We start from the raw sequence: 12,468 nt of genomic DNA, 5'->3' as shown, positions 1-12,468 counted from the left end.
TGGAGGAGTGAAAATGGAAGTTCATTGGTTTACAGAAAGCTTTACTATATTCATGCATTTGAAATTCGCTCAGGAGTTCTAAGATCATACCAACATGTAAATGTAGAACCTTTCTCTAAAACACTGACATTGTCATGGTACAGAATGACTCTGTGTTTGTGTTTATTAATACTCATCGTTTGAGTTTCTGGTTATTTGTTCATTATTTCTGGTGTTTAGGTGTTCCTCTGCCTCCTTCTTGTCTCCACGTTCATGTGTTTCCTGTCGTACTTTGGAGGGTTTCGCATCCTGGGTTCAGTGCTTTGAGTTTTCTTTTTAATCAATGTCCCTCTTCACCCACGACTGCAGACCTGCTGATGGTTCCAACACCATCATTAAGTTTGCAGATGACACCACGGTGATTGGCCTCATCAGTGACAACGATGAAACCGCCTACAGGGAGGAGGTGGATTGTCTGGCTGAGTGGTGCAACACAAACAACCTGCTCCTTAACACTGAGAAGACCAAGGAGCTCATCGTGGACTACAGGAGGAATGCTGACCCACACCCACCCATCCACATTAAAGGGACGGCTGTGGAGCATGTGAGCAACTTCAAGTTCCTGGGAGTCCACATCTCCAAGGATCTCATCTGGACGACCAACTGCTCCAAGCTGGTCAAGAAGGCTCACCAGCGCCTCTTCTTCTTGAGGACTCTGAGGAAGAACCACCTGTCCTCAGACATCCTGGTGAACTTCTATCGCTGCACCATCGAGAGCATCCTGACCAACTGTATAACAGTCTGGTACGGGAACTGCTCTGCCTCGGACCGGAAGGCGTTGCAGAGGGTCGTGAAAACTGCCCAGCGCATCGCCGGAGCACCACTTCCTGCCATAAAGGACATCTACAGGAAGCGGTGTCTGAAAAGGGCTGGGAAAATCATCAGAGACCCCAGTCACCCATCACATGGACTCTTCACCCTCCTGCCCTCTGGGAGGCGCTACAGGAGCCTCCGGACTAAGACCACCAGGTACCGGAACAGCTTCTTCCCCACAGCTGTCAGACTCCTGAACTCTGCCTCCTGACATCTGACCCACGTTAAACTCAAGGACTGAACATACACACACCCACAACCACTAGCACTTTACCACTACTGTATAGTTCTGTGTAAATATCATTCTGTACATACAATAATTTTTAATCCTACAACTGTTTATAACTTGCATAGTTCACATTTCTGTATAACTGTATATCTCATATTTCTGTATAGTTTTTATTATTTCATATTTATATCCTGTTCACAGCCTGTACATACTTATAGTTATAGAATATTCATAACATGCTTCACACCGTATACATTATAACATACCATATAGACCCTTTTCTGTAATATACTTACATATCTATATTATTGCTAATATATATTGTAATATATCTATATCATGGCTAAAGCACTTCTGGATGGATGCAAACTGCATTTCGCTGCCCTGTACCTGTGACATGTGCAATGACAATAAAGTTGAATTCTATTCTATTCTATTTATTGAAAGAGATTTTTATACAATCACAACAACAAAGAAACATACAAGCAGAGGGACACCCTGCTTATAAACTGAAACCCCACCGTCCCATCTGCCAGAATTAAAGGAAAAGAAAGAAAAAAAAACACAGAATGGATTATATAAATTTGACATTTACAGACACATACATGCACACAGTTGTACGGAGGCAGCTATTGTCCATCTTTCAATTTGTCAGTAAATGTCAGAAATGTTTGCCAGTTAGTGTAAAAGCTGGACGTGGATCCTTTGACGGAGCATCTCATCTTTTCCAGTTTAAGTTACTGCATAGCATCTATGATCCACTGTGAACATGAAGGAGGAGAAGAGTCAGTGCTTTGAGTTTTGCTTCCCTGTTGTCTCGTCTGATTAGTCTCAGCTGCCATTTCCTCGTCTCCCTGTGTGTGTACACACAGTGTGTGCTTCCCTCTCTTCTCTGTCGGATCGTCTTTGTTGTCATCCCCGCTGTTTCATCCGTGTCCCCTCCTCCTCCTCGTGTCTCAGGCTCCATGCTCATGGTTGTAAGGTTTTTGTAATGTTTTCCATGTTCCTCGTGTTCTTTTGTTTAGCTGCTCCTGGTTTACGTCTTGCTAGTACGTTTCAGTTTCGCCGTTGTTGTTGTTTTGTTGTGTTTTTGTTGAGCCTCCAAATAAAGACTTGCTCTCAGTTTAAGCTCCGGCTACACCTCCGTTTGTCTGCGCTCTCTCATCATCACACGGTCTGCCTCACAGATATAAATATTTGCCTGAGCAAATGAAGTAGATCCTGTGCGCACCTAAGAAACAAGACAGAAAGTGGAGCTTGGACTCTGTGGTTATGGCTCACCAAGTAAACAATTATTTTGTCACGGATGCTGAAGCCAATGGGTGGAGAGAAGGAACCAAGTGCACTGATGGCTGGCGTCCTGTGAGTGAGCTTTATTTACAGGGTGGATGAAGTACAAACACAAGTAGAGAATGGCAGTGACATAAACTAAGAAAAACCTAAACTGGTAACAAGAAACATGCAACCTGAGACAAAGAACGAGAGAAAACCTGAACGTTGGCGAGAATGACAGCAGGAGAAACAGCAGCAGGACCACGAGAGGATTGGGAACAGCTGGGAAAAATCAGACATAACGAGAAAAAGGAAGCAAAGCGGAATACACTGACATAGGAAGAGGACTACACTCAGAAAAATAGAGGTGTCAGCTGGAACCAAAAGTGGTTCTTTAGACTGATGCCATAGAAGAACCAGTCAAATAATGATTCTATGAAGAACCTTTAAAGGTGACCCAAAGAACCATCAAGAAATGGGTCTCTGGGGCACCTTTAAAGGTTTTTGAAGAACCTTTTTTAAAATGGTTCTTTACAGAACCATTTTAAATCTTTCAAAATAAAATGTATCATAAATGGAATTGTCTTGATTAGGGTAAAAGAAATACGAGTACATAGACTACTAACACATGTCACATATTAGTCATTTAAACAGTGATAAATAAATATCTTTACTATACTATAAATAAAAACATAAATAATATACTATAGATAACACAACAATTAATACATGTATTGTGCAATTAATAAAACATCAAAAAGTGATAAACACATTAGAAATAGCAATAGCTTCATAACAGACCAATAAATCAGCACATTTTCATCAGCAGATGTTTGCATGTTCAGTAAAAAATAACAGTATGAACTTCAGTGTTATATAATTCGCTCGAAGCACAGGCGGTTTTCTGTCACTGGTTTATTTGAAGACTTCTCTCCAAAGCCACCGTGAAAACTATACAGCATTAACAAAATAAAACTCAGCGTAAGACACAGCACTAAAAATAACACTGTACGACAAACATGATAAATCAATAAATACCTCGTTGGCTGCATGCTGCAAAAAGGGAATTAGCCGCCGTTCGTCTGAGGTTTCCTTTAACTGTGTGTAGTTAAAGTCCGCTTAACATGTCTGTCAATAAAAACCATCCTTTCTGCGCGCTTACAGGTGTTTTTCTTCTTTCTACCCAAACAGGAAACTAGCGCAACTTGTAAGAGAACTTGACTTTCAAAATAAAAGCACCAAAATGTTGACTACAAAAAAACAAACAAAGTAATGTACAGCTTAAACAATTTACAATCATGACATGGATCTTGACAAGATAAAGAAATAATCCAAATTATATACACTGTCATCATGCCAACAGCTACAGTGTTATGTAAGGTAAGCTTCATGTTGGACTCATGCACTGTAAAATCTAACTTGTTGTTTCAACTTAAAAATATGAGGTAAAGGGCTGCCTTAAAATTTTAAGTTAAGTCAAGAAATAGAGTTTGTTCTTATAACACAACCAATTGTTATCTTAATGAAAAATCACATGTTGTCTAAACTTTCATCTTAGTTTAGTTGACTGAGATTTGTTAGTCAGTTCAACTCCTTTAATTGTCATTTTTACTTGGGAAAACCTTTTCAGCTAAATTAAAATAATCTATTGTTTAAACTCTTGTCCTAGTTCAGTTGACTTGGGTTTTTTAGTTAATTCAAATACTTTAGTAGTTCTTTTAACTTAGGAATCTATTTTAGCTTAACTAACATAATCTGTTAGCTAAGTTGATTTAAGTTTATTAATTAACTGAGCTCCTTAAGGTAGCTGAGTGAACTTGTAAATCAGTTTCATTTTAATTATCAGAGTTGATTGACTGGATGTAAAGAAAAATGTGTATTAAACATCTTAAGTTTTGTTTTGTTTTTTTAGCTTTCTAACATCCATTTCAGCAAAACTACCTGTTAGGTTCATCTTAGAGCTCAGGTTTAAATATCTACATTCCTTTAAATTAATTTTCTGTTGTTTACAGAAAAAAAATAAAAACCCACAGATTCCATTAAAGTCTATCTGATCATTTCATACAAGTATAGTACATAAGTTTGTTTTAAGAACATGACAAGACAATTACTCATGAGCGCCCAACATTCACCATTTATTGTGCCATCTTAGTCATCTGAGAAACAGAAAAATCAGTGACGTAGCTCATCAGGCTCACAATCCATCAAAACTCAAAGGCTGCTCCCTGTGAAACAATAAATTTGAACTTGGTCTTGAGCCCAGTTTGGGTGAAGATTAAATTCTGACCAATACTCTAGGAACAGTAGTGATTCTTGTGAAGTAACAACATAAAGTCTGCATTAATGTAATGTATCAACGGGACACTTGCTATTTTAGAAAAGTTATTCTTTACATTTACAAAATTTTTAAACTTCATTGTGCTCAGTCACACCTGTTAGCATAAAACGTGAAATATTAAAATAGTACAAAACCTTTGATAAGTGACAGTAAAGATCAGTTTATAACAACTAAGACATCAAACTCTTGTATTTGTCTTCGTTTACAATTGCAACAAATTCCACAGAACCAATATCTCTGAAAATGAGTGCATGCTTCTGAAACATTTGATAATATGGATATTTCAGAAACATCAGTTTGAGTCTGCTCAATTGCAAAACAAAGGAAAAACTACTGACTTGCATGAGATAAGCATCTGCAAAGTCCACCATTATATTGTTGTTCACATAAGTTTCTTAAACCATGAACAAATGAGTAATTGTCTAATCTGGAATGTAAAGTGTAGTCATTTAGTGACATACAAAAGTGAGAATGAGAACTTGCAAGAATAAAAAAACAAACAGTAAAATAAAAACTGTCCTTAACACTAAGGAGCATACAATTACAGTTCTGCATGGCTTCCTGCAAGAGTCTGTTTCTTAGACCATGCACTAGTGAGATGCACTGCCTTCCATCAATGTTCATTAGGATGTTCTGAATGACTTCAAAGATGTCCTTAAGTTCCTTTGGATAGTCTATGTTGAGGGCAAAAAGAAGGCCCATCAGCATGGAAATGGCACTTGAGACATCCCTCAGATTAGACAGGATTACTGCCGCCTCAAGGACAACCAACACATCGATGATGTCTTCTTCTTTCACCATCGCAATGCCAACTTTCATCCTCTTAGAAAACGTGTCTTCAATACCTGTCGGCTATAAAAGGGTTCAAAGACAAAAAAAAAAAAAAAATTACACAATTACAATTACACAATATCCCTTGTGCTTAAGAATTCATGTCTTTCCAAAGAAGAGCCATACTGATGCTTTGGATGATGGTGATTGGCTTTGGGTAACACTTATTAGTTGTTAAAGTTTTTTCAGAATGAGATATGCACCCCCATGTTACAAATCCATTTCTTGCTTTAAACAAAGACCATGTTCATAAATAACTGAGCATGTCTTCAAATGCAGAATTCAAACAAAATTTTCAATTTAAATGGTAAATGGCCTGTATTTGTATAGAGCTTTACTAGTCCCCTAAGGACTCCAAAGTGCTTTACACATTCAGTCATTCACACACATGGGTGGATGACTGAAACTCAAGAGTTGACAGTTCGTCTTATAATCGGAAGGTTGCCGGTTCGAGCCCCGGCTCCGACAGTTTCAGTCGTTGTGTCCTTGGGCAAGACACTTCACCTGTTGCCTACTGGTGGTGGTCAGTGGGCCCGGTGGTGCCAGTGTCCGGCAGCCTCGCCTCTGTCAGTGCGCCCCAGGGCGGCTGTGGCTACAATGTAGCTTGCCATCACCAGTGTGTGAATTTAAATCTACGTATGCTAAATATTGGCTGTGCTCTAAACCAAATCTGGCTGAGAATACATGAAATGTGCAAACTGCAGGATCAGATTATGGCTCCATAGACAATGCTTCTTTAATCAGTTTATTGATTAAAGTTTATTTTTCCCCCTATATTAACAGCATGAAAAAAGAGCATATAGACGTGGCTGAACAGGTTGCATAATTGGCACTGAATATCAACATCCACCTTTACCCAGCTGCCCAATGACTCTCGGCCAGTAACCTTTAATTGCTTACCCAGTCTACACAGTCTCTTTTCCAGGGTCCAGGACATTTCACCAAAGTATTGCCCCCCACAGCTGTAGCAGCCACTGCAGCCCCTTAAATATCCTAATATCTCTGCCATTACAATATACAATGTGAGAAATCAAACGTAAAGCTGAAGTGAACAGTACAGCAGCGAAATGTCAAAGACCCTGGTGAAGACATGAATAAACACAAGACACTAATAATATCAATGCTAGCTTGCCAGTTAGTTTCTCTGAAACCCAGACCAAATCCAGTGTCAAAGATCTTGTAATAATACATTTGGTGAGGAAAAAGTACACATGATATCATGTGGCATCTATTGTTTCATAGATGCCACATGTTTCATTTAAAATCCACTGTGGTGCTGTCATTATTAAATTTACTAAAAGAAACAATGCTAACCTTCACAGTCTTGAAAGTGTGTGAGGGGTCTTCCTTTAGAAAATGAGGTCCTCTGTCCTCTTCCTTTGTGTAGGGCTCTGGTCAAAGAAGTCAAAAAGAAAACAAAAACACTTTTTAAACAGTGTTTATGAAGCATGTAGACAGCTCCAAATTCACAGCTTTTTGATACATAATTCCATCAATATATGATTATCATTGGAGATTTTGAATCAGGCTTATCAGGACATTCAAGTAGAATATGATATCCAACCTACCACCAATATACATAGATTCTGTAAAAGTTACCACACTAAATGTCCAGTTGTGAAATATGATGACAGACTTTACTTATCAGCTTTCTTTCAATGAGTTCATCAGTTGAACTGGATAACCTAAAACTTAAACAAAGGAGAACATTTCGCAGTTGAACACTTACATCATCTCCGAAGCATCTTATGAGCCTAGTTAGCCCTCCTATGCCGCTCTCTCTTTGTACAGCTCCACGAACCTCTCCATAATGGTCAAGCACAGCAAAAAGGAACCCTTTCAGGTCAACAGATGTAAGACGGGCAAATTCTGCTTCAACCTGAGCAATAGAAGAAGAGGGGTGGAGAGTACAGGCAGAATTAAAAAAAGATTCTTTGAGACCCAAATTTAAGCAAACAGTCATCTGAGGCCCATTAGAGAAAACACAAACACACAAAAGCAAACAAACAAAAAGATGCACTTTACCTGCCGTTCAGCAAACAAGGAAGTTCACAGAACAATCAGCTCTGTCTCGAAATCTTTTAAAGTAGAATGATTGTGAAAATGACTTATGTGATGTAAAACTTTAGTAAACGTGCGATTAAAAGAACACTGAGTAAAAGGACAAGTAACAGTTTCCTTATTCCTCAGATGTTTACCTTGATGAGCAATACTGTTTTAGTCCAACTGCCTCATTAAAGTTACACAACAGGCTTTTTACATTAAAGCCAGCAAGTCCATTACATACTCCCTTTTTAGATCTGAAATACTGTGCACATTCTGTGTATATGTAGTGGACAGCAATTTACCCGAAAGAGCGCAAAGTTTGCAAGTCCACCTCATTTAAATGACAAAGTCAAATGTGATCATCTAGACCTGTGAAAATAAATTAATGACAAACTTGCAGTTATGGATGTTATTACAACCACAAGAACCTAAACAGTCTGCTCCATTGCTTTTGTTAATGAATCATTTGTTGGTAGCACGTCTGAATATTTAGTTTATGCCACCTGCATGTGATCATCAATAGTGCCATATTACTTCTTAAGAAGTACCCTGACACTACAATCTTTATATCATTTGTTCTACAGAGCTATTAAGTTACAATATAATCTGTGGTGTTTCCAGTATGACAAAATGCACAAATTGTAACTTACCATTTGACTCCACTGACAAAAATAAATCCCCAGCATCAAGTTTGGCTTCACAGACCTAAAATAAGTAAAATAAAAATATATGTTATAATTATATTGTTTTCGCCATTTATTCATGTTTGCTAATTTTCTGACATATAAACAATATTAGTTTTGTTACAATACAGAGAATGCAGTTTAATTAAAAGGTAAATTATGCAAAAAAACAAAAACAAAAACCTTCTGCAGTATACCATGCCAAAAATCAGTGTCTCTGATGCCAATTATTTTATCACTACAGCTCTTTTAGTATGGAAACTCACACAAACTAGTCATACTGATCACAAGAGTTCAAAAATAAGTCAAAATAGTGAGCTGTTGTTAAGCATAAAGCATTTCAGGCTAACAAATAACTGCACAATAGAATTAAAGCAAAAACTAAACACACTGGAGGACTATCTGATAAAAACTAATATAATGCTGGTTTGTAGACCATATTTTGTCTCAGTCCTCAGTGCACTCTTGCAGCTTAGCATGCAGCAGTTCATAACAACGTAAGTGATTACATAGGGGTAAACAGATGACAACAAGCATCCGAGTCCTGCCAAAAAGTTCTTTTTGAACCCAGTCAGTTATTGGAAATATTGCCAAAATGAACTTCCACCAAAATACAACAGCCTGTGAACTTGAAAGAAATTTACAAGTACAGAGACAATATGAAATAAGCTTTATTAATTAGCTGAGTTAGCTTGCTAATATCGCAACAGGGTGAGTGCACAACCTTAAAGCTAGCGGCACAATACTTGTGATTTGCTCAGCGCCACATTAAACCCATAAAAAAGGCCATATGTCAGTTTATTAGGTCAAGTTTGGTCATGACACACAAGATGGACCTTGTCGGCTAAAGTTACATTAGCTAAAGCAAACATTTCGGTAAAAGAGAAAAACACACATCATGCCATAGATTCAAAACATGTTCCAACTTTTGTAGCTCTCTTTCCTTATAGTTATAACCAATGTTACTCACCTTGAAAGCATATTCCAAAGAAGACGATTAGAAAACGTCCAAGTAAAGTGAGCATGTCGTTAACCGCCAATTCCCCATGATGCACCTCGGTAGCAGTCACGTGAGGCAGTTTTGAATCCTGCTGTGCTCAACTTACCCACATTGTCAAGTTCACATAAGTTGCTGATTTAGCTGGACATGAGTTTTCAAGTTAGCTTTTTTGGTGTAATTGGGACGTTTTTAACTTGTAATTCTATGTTATAACAACAACTTCAGTCATCTATCGTCAAACTGATATAGAATAATATGTTGAAATAACAAACATCTAGAATTACATTTTACAGTATGGTTCTTTGTTAGTCCAGTTTAGGACAATGTCTCTGACGTATGTATCATATCAAGTATATGTCTTATCAAAACAACCCCACACCTGCAGTTGTTTCAGTTTTTCACAGGTGTTTCCTGTCAGCTGGTCAACTGGACATCCATATCAGCCAACCAAACGACAAGCTCCTCCCTTTGTGCTTCAAACCCCTCCCACTCCGAGACAAGGAGCTAAGAGTGAGAAAAGAGTCAATTATAAAGAAGAGAGAAAAGTGAAATCCTCCTCAGAAGATCTGACTCGCATACCTGCAGTCGGCACTCCCTCGCCGTTGCCAGCAGCCGAGTCTGCAGGGTGCCCTGGAAGAGCCGAGTTAATGTTTGATTCCTCCTGGTCAGGCTCTCTAGCTGGCTGAGCCGAGGTCTCCCCTCTGGCTGCAGCCTCTGAACACAAAAACACAAAACTGCATGTGAAGCAGGAGGTGCAGATTTTTCTTTTTGCTAATCTTTCCAAATCCAGGCTTGATCACGTGGAGGTATTTGGAAAACTCTTTTGGCCAGCGGATGAGCGACTGTTGTCTTTCAGAAAGAAAGACTGGAACCCAAATCAAATGTATGCGATACACAATCAATTCACCAGATTTTAAAACACATAATAAAAGAAAGTCCTGTTCTCGCCTGATTTCACCTGAATTCTGCATCAGAACAGAATTAAAACAAGTGTTTGCAGCAAGTGTGAGCACAAAGCCTCACTTTGTACAAGCGTGTTATTAAAGTTTACCATTTAATCGTGAAATAATTAACTGCTGGGTCCTGACGTGTAAGAGAGCATTGCAGAAGTGACACAGGTGGGTGAGCCAGACACAGGTGCTCTGTTTTAAATGTTTAGGAGGAGGACACAGTGAGCAGGTCACTGCTGGCATTGCTCGGTCCATATCACCTGTGTGTGATTCATTTTAATCCTCTGCTCCAAAAATGTTGCGTGTCTGCCAAAAAGTGTCCAACCTAATACTGCAGGTAGTGAGTCGTTAGTTAGCTTAGAGACGAGTTTCTGTCTTGTTTCCATCATCGTCACATGATCCCTCAACCTGAATTCAAGGAAGAAACCCCAGAAAATTGTCAAACTGTGTCTTAAAAGCAGGAAGCTGCTGCATACACGTTCATCTTTGAAAAAATCAGTGACAGAAAGTATTTACTGAACACTGCCATAAAAACATTTTCTATAATAACACTGTGCCAAACATCTGCAAACTAGTGTAACTTTAAGTGTAACTTAAACATTTGAAATCATTTCCTCTCGATGAAATGATTTAAGTTAGAGTAAAAACTCCCGGTCAAAGGTTTTAGAACAGCGCAATGTTTCCAGTCATTTATTGCAGTTCAAGTCGTTCCGGTCCAATGAATAGTTGAAATAGTACAAAGGTTCGTGGTGAGGTTACCCAAAACTGAAAGATAATGTACGTTTCAGAATTACATTTAAATTGTGATTTCTTTTTTTAACTCCAGTTACTTATTTGTACTGTGCTCTAATTTCGGAGACATTAAACTCCATAATTTTCAACAACAAAACTGGAAAAATTGGGTTGTTCTAAAACTTTTGACCAGTCGTGTTTGTGTTTAGTTTATTTAGGTCTGCTCAATTTTTCTTGAAAGGCACTACACAAATCTAAGTTATAATAATAATAATAATTATTATTATTATTAAAGAGCATGAGGATTAAAGAGCAAAATATGATGGCCCCTTTATATGTTTGTAATTAACTGAAACGGAGCCCAAACAATGATGGAGCTCTCAGTGTTGTAGCGCTCTCCTGACCTCATCCCTACACATCGACAATATTTTTTAAAATTCGTCGCTCCATAAAATCCGTTGTTAAATATCTTTCATGAATGATTCATAATTCATTGTTAAGTGGCTTAAACAAAAACCATTCCTGTGCAGGTCTGCTGGACTGAAAATTATCTAAAAACCTTCTGATGTCAGTTCACTTTTCATCCATCCATTCTCTTTCACTTACCTTTGTCAGGGTCAGAGAGGGGCGGAGCCCAACCCGGGTACCACTGGTCGCTGAAGCAAAGAGGCGGTTTCCTCGGAGGCCAGTAACACCACGTTCTTACCACCTGAAGCTCTGCCGTCCTTACACAATTGAATACAAGACTTTACAGTCCACGGACTTTCTCACATTCCACAATTGTGGGGACAGCTGGCAGAGATGAACTCACCGTGTGGGCTTTTCTTCCTATGCTGGGTTAGTAGGTTGCATTTAAACCGTTGGTGCACACTTTGCTCGCTGAGTGTTACCGCCACTGATTACTGTGAAACAACCTGCCTCATGCCACCAACGGCCGTGACATGTGTCCAACTAGACTTTAAGCAAATAGTAAAATTGTCCTTTGTTGATGCTCTCTTCTATTGGACACATTATTGTTTGTATTACTGCATCACACATTTAATTCATTCTGTTTGTGTAATTATGTAACCACACAATCACTCCACCCCATACACCATACACATCCACACACTCAGCAGCATATTAGGAGTGATGTCTCTCCATGAACCCAGATTAAAAACACCTTCAAATGAATAAAACCACATCATCATCCATGTTATTTGAACAAGTTTATTTAATTTTTCACATAATTTTTTTTTACCTTGTGTACATTTCAGAAGTACTTATTTTAAAGTATTCCCAATAAAGGATCTCTCATTCAGGATTTCCTTTAATAGATGAACATATATGAATATATACATTTTCAGAGAAGCAGTTTCCCATCAGTTCGGTTGGACACTTTCATATCAGGCGGCTGCAGACGGAGGTTTGAGGAGGCTGCAGGAGAATCTGGACCTCTGGCTTCCTACTTAAAGAGCCCCCCGAGAGCGCTCCCCATACCTGAGAGAAAAAGGATCCGATTAATAAAAGACACTGAATGTGAAAAGACATCAACA

The 12,468-nt window shown here is 38.5% G+C and overlaps 1 protein-coding gene and 1 long non-coding RNA gene across 3 annotated transcripts in view; both read right to left on the bottom strand.

The window, feature by feature from the left end:
- Window positions 1-1,502: 1,502 nt before the first annotated feature.
- On the bottom strand, window positions 1,503-3,721 carry LOC112841933 (uncharacterized). Of its 2 annotated transcripts, none has more exons than XR_003213430.1 (2): window positions 3,392-3,721; window positions 1,503-2,312 (listed from the first exon to the last, which is right to left on the bottom strand). It is a non-coding gene; the product is annotated as an uncharacterized LOC112841933 (long non-coding RNA). The 2 variants fall into 2 exon arrangements; XR_003213429.1 differs by lacking the exon at window positions 3,392-3,721 and adding an exon at window positions 2,572-2,641.
- An 8,407-nt stretch (window positions 3,722-12,128) lies between these two features.
- LOC100710095 (glycine-rich RNA-binding protein 7-like) overlaps window positions 12,129-12,468 on the bottom strand; it is a 2,174-nt gene continuing 1,834 nt past the window's right edge. Inside the window, exon 3 of the mRNA XM_003457488.5 lies at window positions 12,129-12,412. Within this exon, the coding sequence (XP_003457536.1) occupies window positions 12,378-12,412 (35 nt within the window). The 3' untranslated portion in view covers window positions 12,129-12,377. The remainder of the gene's footprint in view (window positions 12,413-12,468) is intronic.

Source organism: Oreochromis niloticus, linkage group LG13 (genome assembly GCF_001858045.2).
Source record: "Oreochromis niloticus isolate F11D_XX linkage group LG13, O_niloticus_UMD_NMBU, whole genome shotgun sequence".
Taxonomy (NCBI): domain Eukaryota; kingdom Metazoa; phylum Chordata; class Actinopteri; order Cichliformes; family Cichlidae; genus Oreochromis; species Oreochromis niloticus.
Note: the sequence above shows the minus strand (reverse complement) of the source record. Positions and strands in the feature narration are given on the sequence as shown.